The sequence below is a fragment of the Electrona antarctica genome (genome assembly GCF_951216825.1).
Source record: "Electrona antarctica genome assembly, chromosome: 13".
Lineage (NCBI taxonomy): Eukaryota > Metazoa > Chordata > Actinopteri > Myctophiformes > Myctophidae > Electrona > Electrona antarctica.
Window position 1 is genome coordinate 20,012,022 of NC_136794.1, and position 14,361 is coordinate 20,026,382.

The 14,361-nt window shown below is 39.9% G+C and overlaps 2 protein-coding genes across 2 annotated transcripts; one reads left to right on the forward strand and one right to left on the reverse strand.

Annotated features, from left to right (window-relative positions):
• Nucleotides 1-3,609: 3,609 nt before the first annotated feature.
• Nucleotides 3,610-5,536, forward strand: dlx2a (distal-less homeobox 2a). Its single transcript, XM_079518533.1, has 3 exons — nucleotides 3,610-4,106; nucleotides 4,216-4,400; nucleotides 4,561-5,536. Exons 1-3 carry the CDS (start codon nucleotides 3,791-3,793, stop codon nucleotides 4,879-4,881), a joined length of 822 nt encoding a protein of 273 aa, XP_079374659.1. The 5' UTR covers nucleotides 3,610-3,790; the 3' UTR covers nucleotides 4,882-5,536.
• Nucleotides 5,537-10,699: 5,163 nt separating this feature from the next.
• Nucleotides 10,700-13,241, reverse strand: dlx1a (distal-less homeobox 1a). Its single transcript, XM_079518487.1, has 3 exons — nucleotides 12,567-13,241; nucleotides 12,059-12,258; nucleotides 10,700-11,576 (listed from the first exon to the last, which is right to left on the reverse strand). The coding sequence occupies exons 1-3, from the start codon at nucleotides 12,877-12,879 to the stop codon at nucleotides 11,313-11,315; spliced, it is 777 nt and encodes a 258-aa protein (XP_079374613.1). The 5' UTR covers nucleotides 12,880-13,241; the 3' UTR covers nucleotides 10,700-11,312.
• Between the last annotated feature and the right edge of the window lie 1,120 nt (nucleotides 13,242-14,361).

Here is a 14,361-nt window from a genome sequence, read left to right on the forward strand (position 1 = left end):
TGATACGTTTTTGGCTAACACTGCAGGCTAATGGAAACCATGAAGTAGACCTGTCCTAACCAATTAAATGACACAGGGGATTATGTATTATTTGAATATGTGATATACGAAGGGGACTATAATAGCCTACAATCAGTTGCAATATAATAAATATGCTTACTGCTGTGCGCAATGTCTTAATCTTAAATATGATGCACTGATGGACCCCTGAGGGAGAGACCACAGGCTGTGCAAGGCTTTGCTTGAGGCTCATGAGGCGAACCATCAGGTGAGCATGTGCCTGCGCTGAGCAATTTAAATAGGCTGTTGAGTCGACAAAAAAACAGCACTCCGTCTAAGCCAATCACAGGGTGTCAGAGCTCAACTCACTATGTGTGTGAGTGGCCCACTGACGAAGATCTTTGGCTTCAATACACACAGCAACATGACAGATCACGATTAGCCCGATGATGGCCTACTACAGCGACTTTCCCAGTCCTGTCCTCTCAGTCACAACCATATGCAGGTATTGTGAATGTCTGGAGCATGGGCTATATATGTGCTCACTGCTTAGCAGATTTCAGCCATGGAAGTTTGATTAACCCATCCCGACCTCCCAACCAGCCTTGCAGCTGAAAAAGGACCAGGTCATCCAGGTCAACACTGACTGGTGGCCTGTGGCATCTCCCTCAGCCCACCACGCAGTTTTGGAAAAAGTACTCACATACTGCAAAATACAAATACAATAACAATAGAAGTTAGAAGTAAAAGTCCGGAATCCAAAATCAAAAAAAGTACAAAAGTATGTAGCCTACTTAAAGCACCAAAAGTAAAAGTACATTATGCGGAATGTCTCATTTCAAGATTTCAAATGTGGGCCTATAATAATCTTTTGAAAATACCGAATCTACAAGCTCGCAATGCGTAGCATCGCGATGCATTGTGAGCTTGTAGATCGGCTATTTTCAAATGGTCGAAATGCATATAGGGCTGAATTTGTTACTGTATGTTTTGTAATAATAATCAAAATCGAGGGGCCGACGGGCACAGGTCTAGTACTCAAGTAATGTACAAATACCTCAAAATTGTACAGTACTTAAGAAAAAGTACTTAGTTACACCACTGCCAGCAGGTGAGCCGCGCCAGTCATCTCAAATGTTCTTGTCTATACGAGACGAGAGCATTGCCTCCATGAGGTCAAACCTATATACCACATGTGGTATAGCCGTATAGGTATAGTGCAGGCTGCTCCACTGTCCCTGGTTGCAGCCTGGGACAGTGGAGCAGCTTGCTAGAGGTTATGAGGATGATGAGGTCCAGTGGTTCAATCTGATACATCTGAAGGAAAACATAACGGAAAGTCTGAATTGATAACCTTCTCAATAAGGTTATCAGGAGCAATGCTTGGGAGTCCACCTCTGGTGTCTCACGTTTTGTGTTAAAATGTTAATTTTGGTCATAGGCCTATAGCCCTGGGGGTATATTTCTCATGTTATTTTAACAGCCTTAAAAACACATCTTACAGGAAAAGAGACAATGACAGAGGTTTACAACAGAAAGCCAACTATTAAGGGACTAGGGAATTTGAACACTGATGACTGCCAGTCACAATGTGGGACAGGGTCTCAATTTGTGGGACACGTGCAAAGTATGAGGGACTGTCCCACGCAAAGGGAGACATCTAGTGGTGGTTATTCAAAAGATAATTTAAATAGAGGGCAATCGGAGTGAGTATGTGACTATGTGCATTTCATCATTACAAAGATGTGGTCCTCCTGATGGACAATTATTTCGTCATTTCGTGTAGGCTACTCTAGCATGGTTCAGTCCAGCCCTTATCTACATGGGAATGTTATTGTTGTATGTTGCCTGCACATGATTTGTCCTTTAGCACTGTGGCTGCATTCTGTTCTGGATTCAGCTTCTTTAATCTTTAGTTCTTTACCCAGTCAAATTGTAAGTTGGAGTATGGTCTTTTGGGATATTCTTGCTCAAATCAAATGTTGGACTTAAAACAAAAAACTAAACACACTATAGCCTGTATAGCATGATTTCAATCTACGACTGTCTGGTAGCTACCGTTCTAACCTCTGTGTTGCCTGTCACTGTGTAGGCCTATTAAAAGGATCCATGCTGCCATCTAGAGGTAAATAAACTTGGGCACGTCAAAAGATGGAGAATTAAATGACGTAACCAAAAAGGACATTTTGGGTTACAGCTGCTGAGCTGCATGACAACGACGTATTAAGTGCTGCATATGTGGATGGTGCATATGGCTACTAACCTGCAGTATAGCCTTCCTAGTGGACCATAGTTCTTATAATGCTAAATATGGACCAGAGCTGATAGCATGATGCAGCCTATCTTTGAATTGCTCCACTGCTGTAAAGCATTTGTATAGCCTATCCTTCGAATCGATTGTTGGCTTAACTTGGCGGCTATATTTACAGTTCATTTTTTAACACGACAGGAAGTCTATGTTCGCACGAATCGAGTGCAATGCGATTCATTTTTAGTTGCAAGGAATTGGTCATGTCTCATGTGCAGTCTGAAGACTCTGAACAAATATAATGTGGCTGTGTGGGAGATTTCCACCACATGGGGCCGCGAGTTATCACTCTAAGAACATCAGGTAGTCAGTCTACCTTTTTAGATTGTCTCTGCCATCTCCAATCAATGAGTTAACCGTTGCTTAGTTCGTTTTCTTTGACTGTGACCAATGTGCTCTGTGCTTCCATTAAATTCGAATTTCGCTTAAAAGCTGAAGAGAATAATTCAGACAGAGTCAGAGACGTATAGGCCTACAGATTGTTAAATATAATTATAATACGTATATAGGCTTGCATAATATCTATTAATTATTTTAATTGTATCCTGTTGTGGGGATTTAATTGTGCATGCGTAATACGCATGCCCAAATGATACGCATTGCGTATCATTTGGGCATGACATTTGCGCGCAAATGCACGTAACTGTGAGAGACAGTCACAACATAATAAAAAAACTTTTATCAACATATGAATGTTAGGCTTCGTTAGAAAGGCCATGGAAACCTTTTATGAATGAAAACAAAAAATAAAATAAAAAAATTGTATCTGTCTATCAATTTGAATGTTAGGCTTCGTTAGAAAGGCCATGGAAACCTTTTCTGAATGAAATAAAACAAATTAAAAATTAAAAAAATTGTATCTGTCTATCAATTTTCAATTCAAATGAGCTTTATTGGCATGAGAAAACGTATAGCATATACATTGCCAAAGCAAAAGTGGAACAAGACAATCAAAATAAACAAATGCATATTGAATATAAATAGGAATTAAATAAAGGTGTAAACAGAGCTATCTATCTATCTATCTATCTATCTATCTATCTATCTATCTATCTATCTATCTATCTATCTATCTATCTATCTATCTATCTATCTATCTATCTATCTAATAGGCCTATATATCTCCATGTGTGTATACAAACGAGAGAGGGGCCCATAATGCACGGTGAAAGCAGTGTGGGGAGTTGTCAGACATGCAGCCGTTACTCATTGGCTGCCTCGTACATAACCGTTCTGCCTCTGCACGCTCTCTCATAAAATGCGCTCCCGCTAGCATCGAAGGTAGCAGACAATCACAGGCCACTGTGAGAGGGACACGCCTTCTGTCCATTTCTTTTGGTATTAAAGGAATTACTTTTGATTTAGTAGCCTACTAAAAAGGGTTATCGTTGGATTCTAACCGCATTTTCGTTTTTCTCCCCATTGCGCATATAGGCTACGTTACGCGACAGCTTTTTTTCTTCTTTTTTTCCTTTTTTTAAGATGACTGGTGTTTTTGAGAGTTTAAGTACTGATATGCATTCGAACCAGATTACCTCAAGTAATTTTCACGGCTTGCACAAATCACAGGAGTCCCCAACACTGCCCGTATCCACGGCGACCGACAGTAGCTACTACAACAGCCAGCAGCAGCATTGTGCAGGGTCACCATTTGGCCAACTCGGCTCGTACCAGTACAACGGCAGCGCCATGAACGGCGTTCCTTACAACCATAAACCATACGACCTCGGTTTCAACTCGTCTTACGGTGCATACACCTCCTACGGTCCAAGTCCCTCGCCTCCTCCAGCTGACACAGGTAAACGTTTCCCTTTTCAGGTATTTAGGAACATACTGTTTTCGTTGAATTCTTGTAAAACATGGTTAAACTTGTGTGTGACTTAAGTTCTATTTGGAATGTTTTACAGAGAAAGAAGAGAGTGAACCAGAAATCCGGATGGTTAACGGTAAACCAAAGAAGGTCAGGAAACCGCGGACCATTTATTCCAGCTTCCAGCTGGCTGCCCTTCAACGGAGGTTCCAAAAGACACAGTATTTGGCTTTACCAGAACGTGCGGAGTTGGCAGCTTCTATGGGCCTTACGCAAACACAGGTGGGTTCATTTCAGATATGCGTCCATATGCTGTCAAATACTATTCCCATAATTTGCTTCGGGCAACTTATAAAGGCTAATTTGTTTAGGCATTTATATACACATTTTTGTTGTTGTTCGTGGTGGTATATAATATCATAGGCAATCTGTTGTTTTTCAGATCAAAATATGGTTCCAAAACCGCCGTTCGAAATTCAAGAAGTTATGGAAAAGTGGAGAACTCCCTCCAGAGCTTCTAGCTTCCAGTGAATCTCCCCCTTGCAACTCTCCGCCAACTACTGCCTGGGACTTTCCACAGAATCAAAGAATGAACAATGTCAACCCCAGTTTACCTCAAAGCAACAGTCCTCCGAACACGACTGCGCCTTCTTTTTTGGCAAACTACACTTGGTATTCAACAACGAACTCTGCAATGCATCTGCAAACTCCACTGGTTCAGCACCACCACAACTCTGCCATAAGCGCTGGGACGATATTCTAAAAACAATTTATTTCTATATCGGACAATACTGGTGAAAAAGATAAATGCCATTTTACAGACCGCGAACTTTACAGGCAAGCATTTATAGGACCGACCAGGTAACGGAGCCAAGCAGGTTCGTGGACCTGCTCATTTTCACCCTCGCAAATGGTAGACACATTTCTACAGTTATTTTTGTATTTATGTATTTTGTTTATGTCGAGGGGATGAGTGAACCACTAATACCCAAAGCAATCACAGCCGAGGCCCTGGTCTACTTTCACGCGGACGTCACTTTGTGCAGCACGGCCTGCAAGTAGGCTCAAAGATTCATTGCAGGGAATTATATAGGCCTACTGTCACAAATGTAGCACAATTTAACTGTATCGTGCCTTTTGAATATGACCTAATTTTGTTATAGAACCGCTTATTCATTCATCATCACATTCGTTAATTTGCTTAAGGGTGCCGAATCCATCTTTGTAAATATTTTACCACAGCTTTTTGATGTCGCTTTGACTATTTTATATTAGTGACAGGTCCATTAAGCATCGTGAGCTACTGATTCCCTGTAATGTACTTGTATCACACTTTTTGTAATTTTGTCTTATTTATTTTAGTAGTGTTCCATCCATATGGCCAGACGTTATTTAAATAAAACAAGTTTCCATGTGCACATGTGCATCAATTTCTTGCCATATAGGCCTAAGTGCGGTGCAGATTATGGAATGTTGCACGATGACACATGCTATTTAGCTGTTTTATGCGGGTGTTATTACATATTTACATGGATAATAGCCTATTATGGTGTGTGGGGGGGGGGTCAGCAGCCCAGAGGCACGGACCTTATTCTACGTCGAAAAAACAAATATAGGAGCCAAATATTCATGTCCACATATTTTTAAGAGACAATATTCTCCCTGCAAATGGACAGCCGCTAAATTTGCTAATAGCCATAGCAAAACGTTGTTAGTGGAGTTTAATAACATTTACACAGAATACATTTTATAAACAGCATTTGGTACTATTTCCTGGATACTATTATCCATAGCTGCCATACTATAAATATGACGTATGTTTTTAAAGACGCCCCGGGAACACACGATATAGACAGGATGATTAACCGAGCCGAGACACGGTGCCCGAGGGCGCAGAGAGAGCTGTTCGAAGGCACGCAACACGCCTTGGCATGCGAGAGGGAAGATGAGGGCGTTTGACTGAGCACAGCCCCTCAGACTCTGTGGAGTCAGAACACCGCTTTCCAGACGTTTTATGAACTCAGCCTACATATAAAAAAACTCGATTCAAGACCGCCTAAAGCCAAAACAACATGGAAACATTTCTCACATCTTGTTCACTCACAAGAAAGGCCTCTCAGGGCGAAGCACGGGCGGCCGGGTTGACCTATTTATGTAGACTGTTAGCTCATGTGGAATTGGCTGGCAATGTAAAAGATATTAAATATGAATGGGTTCAAAAACTGAATGCATGCGTTTTCGGAAAGGATTTTTTTTATTGGTGTTATCTAAAAAAAAAATGTCGGTCCTTCCTGAATGACAAACCACTAATTTTTATGAGAAACAGCAGATGGCCATGTTTACAATTATTCAAACACATGTAGTCCTACTGGTTGATTAGATTCCAAATGCCACAGGTGACATGCAGTCCCGGCATTTGATCATTGTCGACCTGCGATGGAATTGCCCACAAATAGTATATAGATGGTCATAAAATAGCCTCATAAATTAGAATAGTTCTCGTTTTGCATAATTAGGATATAGGCCATGCCGTGATTGCTATAGATGGGACATTCCCTGGGGCTGTCATCTTGATAGTATATAGACAATGGATCCCACGGGTACAAGCCGTATAAGCTGATGTGGATCAGCATCCCGCGGAAAATAAGGGACATGTTTATGTGCATGGTTAATAATTATGCGATATGCCTATATTGCGTGATATAGCATTTAATATACACGTGGAGGTTAATAATGTGTGGTTTTATAGTCGCACAGCACAGCAGCATATTAAACAAGAATGTGGCTGTCATCTTGTTGATTCATTCTGTGTGGTATTTCTTCTACTGACATTGCATCAATAACTTGCTTCATGCTCTATTGAAATTCATGAACAACACATATATCGATTTAAGTTTGCTTAGTCTATATCTGTGCAGGCAGCTTGGTCTGAATGTCTGAAAGGGGAAACGCTTCACTGATATTCTTCTCAAACTGTCCCTGATGTTGTGTAAATCCTTGTTTGGTTGCGTTTGCTTGCCTATATGGATGAATAGCCTATAGGTTCCTAATGACTGCCCATAAACGCGACAGTATATCTATACTAACCGCATACTCCTCGAGTTGCGAGGCTCCAGGAGTCCAGGTTCGAATCCGAATCCCAGCGTGATCGGTGATGTCTTGTGTGTCTCTCTTCTCCTCCTCTCTCACTCTTTCTCTCTCTGCCCCCGGGTTTTACGTCTCTACACTCTCCGATTCCGAATAAGCAGAAAATGCCAAAAAATGTAATATTAAAAAAATGTATATAATTGTATGATTCCGGAGCCCATGCACTGGGCAACTTGTAAATGCCATACCCCTTATCCTAATTATACCCCGATCTGTAATTTCATCCACATTTGCTCTGGTTTGAGCATTCTGGCTTTCACATCGAAAGCCTGCAATTACTATTCTTCGCAATTTCAGATGTCCTAATATGGGCTGTAATTTTTACGCAAGACAATTTCCAGCAATTTCAAGGATCAACATTGTCAAAGTTGCATGTACATAATACATGGGAATATCAATGCATAGTTTGAGCATAACATCTTGACTCAACGATAATTATATCCGTGTGGAGCCTACGCAGAATTAGCCTCAATTGCATGGTAACTGCTGCTTTAAATTTTAAAAAAATACTCATAATTTCCCTAAAGATTACCAAGATCTCGAGTGCACAATGTCATCAGCGTAATGAGGAGTAAACATTTATGCTAATAATCTACATTTTTCCCCATCAGCTATAAAGAGGCGAAATAAAGCAGGCATTTCAGTCATATTCCGAACTCTGCAGTTATAACAGTCTTGCACATTGGATACGGTTTATGGGATTTGTGTCTCCATGGGATGCTTCTGGTCGACCTGCCTAAACGGTATGATCGTATCGAAGACAGTCTGCCGGTTCCTTTTGGAGGTACGTCATTTGGTTTATCGATTTTAAATAAAAATTGTCTGACGACGTGTTCAAACTGAAACAAGCCAGAATGTATAAAAGACTGCAGTTTACCTAAAAAAAATCTATTTTGATTTAATTACTTTGAGCTTTGTTTTTGTTTTATTAGCATTATCTCATATTCTCTTTTGAACCTTCTGTAGACGTTGGGCTATATCTCATTTTGCCTTTCTAACTTTTTGTTCTGTCGGCAGCTTTAAGTAACATGACTTAAATAGAACGCACACATTTATTTTATAGCCTACCAATATAATATTTTAGCCTTATATCCTCCCTGAACTTGTTCTGCAATAACTTAGTAGTTGCTTTCATGCTTGCTTTTCATTACTCTTACATTATGCTTTGCTAATTTTGAATCCTCTTTGCATTGACAGTTCTATGATATACACCTGCAAGCAATTTGCCAGCCTTGCAGGCTAAGGGAACAGTGACGAAATGGCAGGCAGCTCACCTATTTCATTTCCCCCTCTATTGCGCAGCAAATGTCTTTCAGAGCACCATCTCTTTTGTTAACGCAGAAAGATTCTCTGAGCGGATTTTTTTTCTTTCATAATTACCTCTGAGATAGGAAACGGCATTAGAATAAATAAGGGCAAAATTACTGTAATTATGTTGGGTTTGATGGGCTCAGCTCGTAATCAAGGGGAGAATACAACGAAATAACACTGACCCTCTTGGGTGTGCAGCTGTGCTTTTCCAAGGCAGAGAGATGGGAGATATTTGCTTGCAACAGCATAATTTCTTTTTTTTCTAAAGATGCATCTATAGATATCTATAGCTACGTGTGTGTAAAAGTAACAGTTCAGCACATTGATATAAAGCTGTGCAAGTCAGTGTTTACTGATTTTAAAGTTTATAGTCCATGATATAGGTTGCAGCATTGTAGCCTAAACTCTACAATTTGCAGAAAAACCAACATGTTGATGACAATAATATTATGCCTAATAATAATACCAATATGCCTATATGTATATATATAGCATATAACTGCAAACCACAACGATTTGTCGGCAAGCTACAGTTTCAGTTGTAAACATGTAAGCCTAAAGAATTAAGTGCTCATACATTTAATTGTATCAAGGTATAAGATTATGAAATCCATACGAATTTGTAGTCGAATTTCTCTCGGGGATGTGGGCAGTATTTTTTGTTTTGTGGGGGGCAACATATATAGGCTTTGTACATTTGTAATCCTAATTTACAAGAATATTTATATAGAGATATATTGCAGCTGGAGCGTACGCTTGCTCACGCACGCACGCACGCACCAGTGCAATACACTCGTCTGTCTCACACGAAAATATAAATCAGAAAATACCCTTAATGTTTTGGCCCCCGTAAAAATTGACATTCCTTCTGCTCAGTGTTTTTAAACCGCTGTCTTGCAGTTAACCATGAACCCCAAACAAGAAGCCGCCTTGAACTTTCACTTATCCAGACAGATCTCCTATGTCTGTCCCTCTCATCCTTTTGCATGCACCTGCCTCTTCTCCAATTATTCACTTAACGCACAGAATTGCTTTCTCGTCTATTCATCGAAGAAATATAGTTTGTTGGAAGAATGAAAGAGTAGAATTAGATGTTATAAAGTGAAAAGAAACAATGGCGATTATTGCTGAATTCATTGAAATGTTATAGATTATAGAAGATGATTCAGCTTCGTCTCCCGTCCAGAGGCGATGCACTGCAGCAAGATGACGGATAGGCCTACTAAATTGATTGTATAGCATTTTCTACAGTATACTATACATTTTGATATCTAGATAAATAACTAAATAATACAGCCTATTCACCATAGCCTTTTGTTTCCTTTGGATAAGTCAGCTGAAAACGCACGGTATAGGCTACATCTGAAAATGTGAAAATGTGTGTCATTATTTTACCATACATATACAGAGTAGACCAACTCTTTTTCTTTTTCTATTCTTTCATCACAATTATAGCAATGAGACACCTTTTCTTTAAGATATTTTAAACCATTATTTTACTGTTTTTGAAACTTTGCACATTATGTACATACAATTCATGATCAAAGAAATAAATTAAAGCGATAATTACAAAACTAAATATTTCTATGTTTACTAAACACATCTCGACGAATAATACATAATTAACTTTAATGCCTAAAACCCTGTTTCACAGCGTATATCGAATACAGCACAAACCAAATCTGAACATGTCTTATATGTACAACCGTCGGTTTGCCAGGTCCATACAATTACAGTGACAATGGGTTTGTTTACCTCCGAGATCTTTTCTAAAGCAGCACATCGTTAGGCCTTGGTTCGTTTTCACACACATGGGGATGAGCCTTATAGAGCTTTGCCTTTGCCTGCATTAGTGCATTACAAACAACAAAAATAAACACATATTGACTTTAACATGGGCCCAGCCGCAGGAACTGCAAAGAATAGGCCATACCTCACAAGGCCCGAAGAAAAAAAAAACGCTATTATGAATAATTTAACTTAAATAGAACATACACAACATAGCAGTTGAGGCTTGCACAATGAGATACATTGGCCTATTGGGCGAGGAAAGGTTTCTATTTTAAATTAGTCTTTTTATTTGGGAGGAGGAACAACAATATAATGGACATTTAGTCGTTCGTCACATTATTTCATCATGGTATTTGTATTATCATGGCCCAGCCAGGAACTGCAAAGAATAGGCCATACAGTATACATCACAAGGCCCGAAGTCCTTTGTAGGCTATTGTATACCATACTGATCTCTCGTGTGTGTGATATAGGCTAGCCGCTAGCGGTAGATATAAGGTAATAATAATTAGTAAAAGAAAAAAAAGAAAGAAAACAAAACAAACACGTGGATAGTCTTGACAAATGGTGTACAGCGCAATAGATTTACTTTAACACACAGCCTACAACGCCGAGTCTTTAAAATGTCACAAAATGGTAAACAGCAGCCGAAAGAATCCATTTCCGCTGAACGTCGTGGATCGGAAAGATTTCTGTGCCCTTGGGCGCGCTGGGCTGGGCGGGATGGATGGATGATGCCCTTTCAGTGTGTCAGCTCCGTTATTCACTGACCCGACCGTCGTCCGGGATGAGAAGGCCATTATGTCAGCTGCATCATGGCGCCTTGAGGAGCAAACTCCAGTCCGGGATACATCTGTTAAGCTAGTGCAGGGCCACTCTGTGTGGTTGGCCCCAAACTCCTGATACGAGCCACCATGGAGGAGTTGAGGGGTTGGTTATTTTGGTTCACATGAGTTGTGACTGTTGTTGCATAGATTCTTGGTGTGTGGTTGGATACCATGACGTGTAGCTGGGAATGTAAGCCCCCGGTGGTGGTGTTCCCTGCTCCGAGGACTTCACGGTGGCCGCTGAGCTCCAGACAGGTGCCACTGAGGGGGAGCCGCTCGAAAGTCCACGGCCATTGGCCAAAGCACTGGTGTCAAGTGTGCCTCCACCTTGTTTCATCAGCTTCTTGAATTTGGACCGCTTATTTTGAAACCAGATCTTCACCTGAAAAAAGATATGGATGTTTGAGTTTTCCAATTTGAAATGACAAAGTGGCAGGTATACATGTTTGAGCGTCTTCAGGCCCATTCGTGTGAGCAGCAAGTATATGCCACACGAACGAACAGCCATATTTATTATTATTATTAATATGATTATTATTATTTTTATATCCTATCTTTAAAAATATATATTTATATATAGCTGCATTCAACTGTAGCCTAAGTTTTCGTTTCTATTTTATAGGTTCAAATTATAGTGGGTTTAAATGAACAAAACTGAAGGGAAAATCAAATGTGTTAAATATGATTTTCATTACCCCACATCATTCACAGAATAAGCTACCGGTATTAATGTTATTACTTTAGGAAAAAGAAACGGGCTGTATAATGCCACAAGATTATATGAAAGGAGAGAAGTGGGTTAACAGCCGATGCACTAAAATTATTAAAAATAAATAAATAAAATAAAAATAAAGTTGAACTTGCCTGTGTTTGAGTAAGACTCATGGACGCCGCGAGCTCAGCTCTCTCCGGTAACGCCAAATATTGCGTTTGTTGAAATCTTCTGTTCAGAGCTTGAAGTTGTAAACTGGAATAGATAGTCCTTGGTTTTCGGATCTTTTTTCCCTTTCCGTTGAACCGAACTTCTCCGCCTTCGACGATCGTGTTCTTCTCTGTCTCTGGTGCTGAGAGGGAGAGAAAAGAGTGAAATAGCTGTAGCGACATGCAGCTCCATCCAACAGTGCTGCAGAGCAATGCGTCTGCTTCTAAGGGGCAAGTTTCACAGGCTGTACTTTAGGTATAATTACCCTTAATTGCATACATTGTTTATAGCATTACGCAATAAATAATTACCAAGCCTAATTCCCCAACATCTGGGTCGTCTTTCCAATGCTACAGTAATAGGGCTATGTCTTGGACCGTCAACAGAATCGCGCACTATAACATGATAAGTATTATTAACACAAAACGTGGCTGCATGCTGCACACTTACCTGTGTCTTCTAATCGTGTCTGTGTGAGTGCCGAGCTGTTTTGGTAGCTCTGTACTGTACTGAGATATGGACTTGTGGAATGGTTGCCGACGGAGTTTACGTATGGATAACCCAAAGTTCTAGGAAATGATGAGGCTGGACTGTAGGAGCTGTCGTGTTGCGTGTGACCTGCAGAATGTAAACAGTGCATGGAATAGTGTCCGTGAGACATGGACGAAGGCGACATTTGTTGACTTGGGGGTCCAAATTCCATGAAAACGGTTTTTCCCGAGACAGGGCTATTAAGACTTTCTGGTATTGTAGTCATTGTCATCTCTTCTGGCGGTTCTCTTCTCTGGCTTTTTTGTTTTCTTCTATGGTCTCAGTGAAGGATGGATCCAAATTTAAGCTGAACGGATTTTTTCTCTTTCCATTCATAAGAAAATGTAGTTTGTCTCTGTGAAAAGTCTAGGTATGATGCTGTGGATCAAGACAAACTCGCTCAAAGGTTTGAATCGTGGAATCATGAATATTCATCAAAGACTGTCGCTGATTGGTCCACTCTACCCAAGAATGATGCGGATTGGCGATCCCGGGGCTGGGTCCGAAGAACCGTGATAAACTCAAGAAAGAAGACCTCAGATCAAAGCTAATGATGTCTATTTTCAAAAGCAAATTTAAAAGCAAAAAAGTATTATATAAATAATAATAATAGTTGTTATTATTATTATTATTATTATTATTTAATTAGCCTACAGATATGTGAGGTTGGGGTACAGTTTATTCCATACGTTTAAATTAGCTATACGTTACGTTGGTCATTCTTTCTCAGTTTGCTGGACCAAATGGTTAATATTCACAGGACCATTTGATTAAACGTTATCCTCAAGTGCTTACGAAGCAGGGTGTATATTACCATAACACTGGTGTTTAATTTTCATTGCATAATTAGCCATAATATTATATTGAACACTCGCAATGGCACGTGGTCTGGTTACACCTGCCAGAATTAGACGTGTAAAATGTGTTAGGCTATATTTTGGACATTCTCACGAAAATAACTTGAGGAAAAGGTTTATTGATTCAAGCTGCAGTATGTAATAACATTACGGTTTACGCAGACAACCGGGATTGAAAAGATCCAAAATGAACATTATCTACAGTTGACCGGACCCATCTCATTTAAATTGTGTGACAGCAAGGCAGAAAGGACTTTGAGCCTGAGGTAGCATAATGTCGGAGATGAGAGAAAGGTCTAGGCCTATAATGAAGGTGTAATAGGCCAAATGTGTAGCTATATGAGTATAGCCTATATGTCTGGGTGAAATGTTGATATTATGGTTGAATACAAATAAGTAGCCTATATAGAAAACAATATAACACATGTGTCAACGAGGATCAATGCGGTATAGAAGACAAGAGGCCTATCCTTTTAGCTGCCTTTTTAATTGTTTTTTTAGGCTAAAAGCATAATAAACAATTTTATTTTGCAATCATTAAATTCGTTTCAAACGATTTTTACAACACAGGACAATCAAACAGATACTTTGAACAGTTGGTATAACACGCGGGCTCATTTGATGAATCCAAGTGGGGTGGGGGTGCGGCCAGTCATGCTTCCAGAAAGATTATCCATGGACGTTTGATTTAATTGAATTGTCGACAGACTAAAACAACATTGGATGATGATGAGCCATCAAATAAAGACTGAACCGCCACCGCCAGCAGCACAGCAACAGGACATTGATGCAGATGATTAAGGCACATCATATTGCATATTAAAAGTAGGTATTGTATTATATCTCGGATGGACGTA

Excerpts from the sequence above, each read along its gene's own strand:
- dlx2a (XM_079518533.1), top strand. The coding sequence starts at position 3,791 with ATGACTGGTGTTTTTGAGAGTTTAAGTACTGATATGCATTCGAACCAG. Across the intron at positions 4,107-4,215 it reads GCCTCCTCCAGCTGACACAG|AGAAAGAAGAGAGTGAACCA; the intron begins GTAAACGTTTCC and ends AATGTTTTACAG. Across the intron at positions 4,401-4,560 it reads TGGGCCTTACGCAAACACAG|ATCAAAATATGGTTCCAAAA; the intron begins GTGGGTTCATTT and ends GTTGTTTTTCAG.
- dlx1a (XM_079518487.1), bottom strand. The coding sequence starts at position 12,879 with ATGACAATGACTACAATACCAGAAAGTCTTAATAGCCCTGTCTCGGGA. Across the intron at positions 12,259-12,566 it reads GACACGATTAGAAGACACAG|CACCAGAGACAGAGAAGAAC; the intron begins GTAAGTGTGCAG and ends TCTCCCTCTCAG. Across the intron at positions 11,577-12,058 it reads TGAGTCTTACTCAAACACAG|GTGAAGATCTGGTTTCAAAA; the intron begins GCAAGTTCAACT and ends ATCTTTTTTCAG.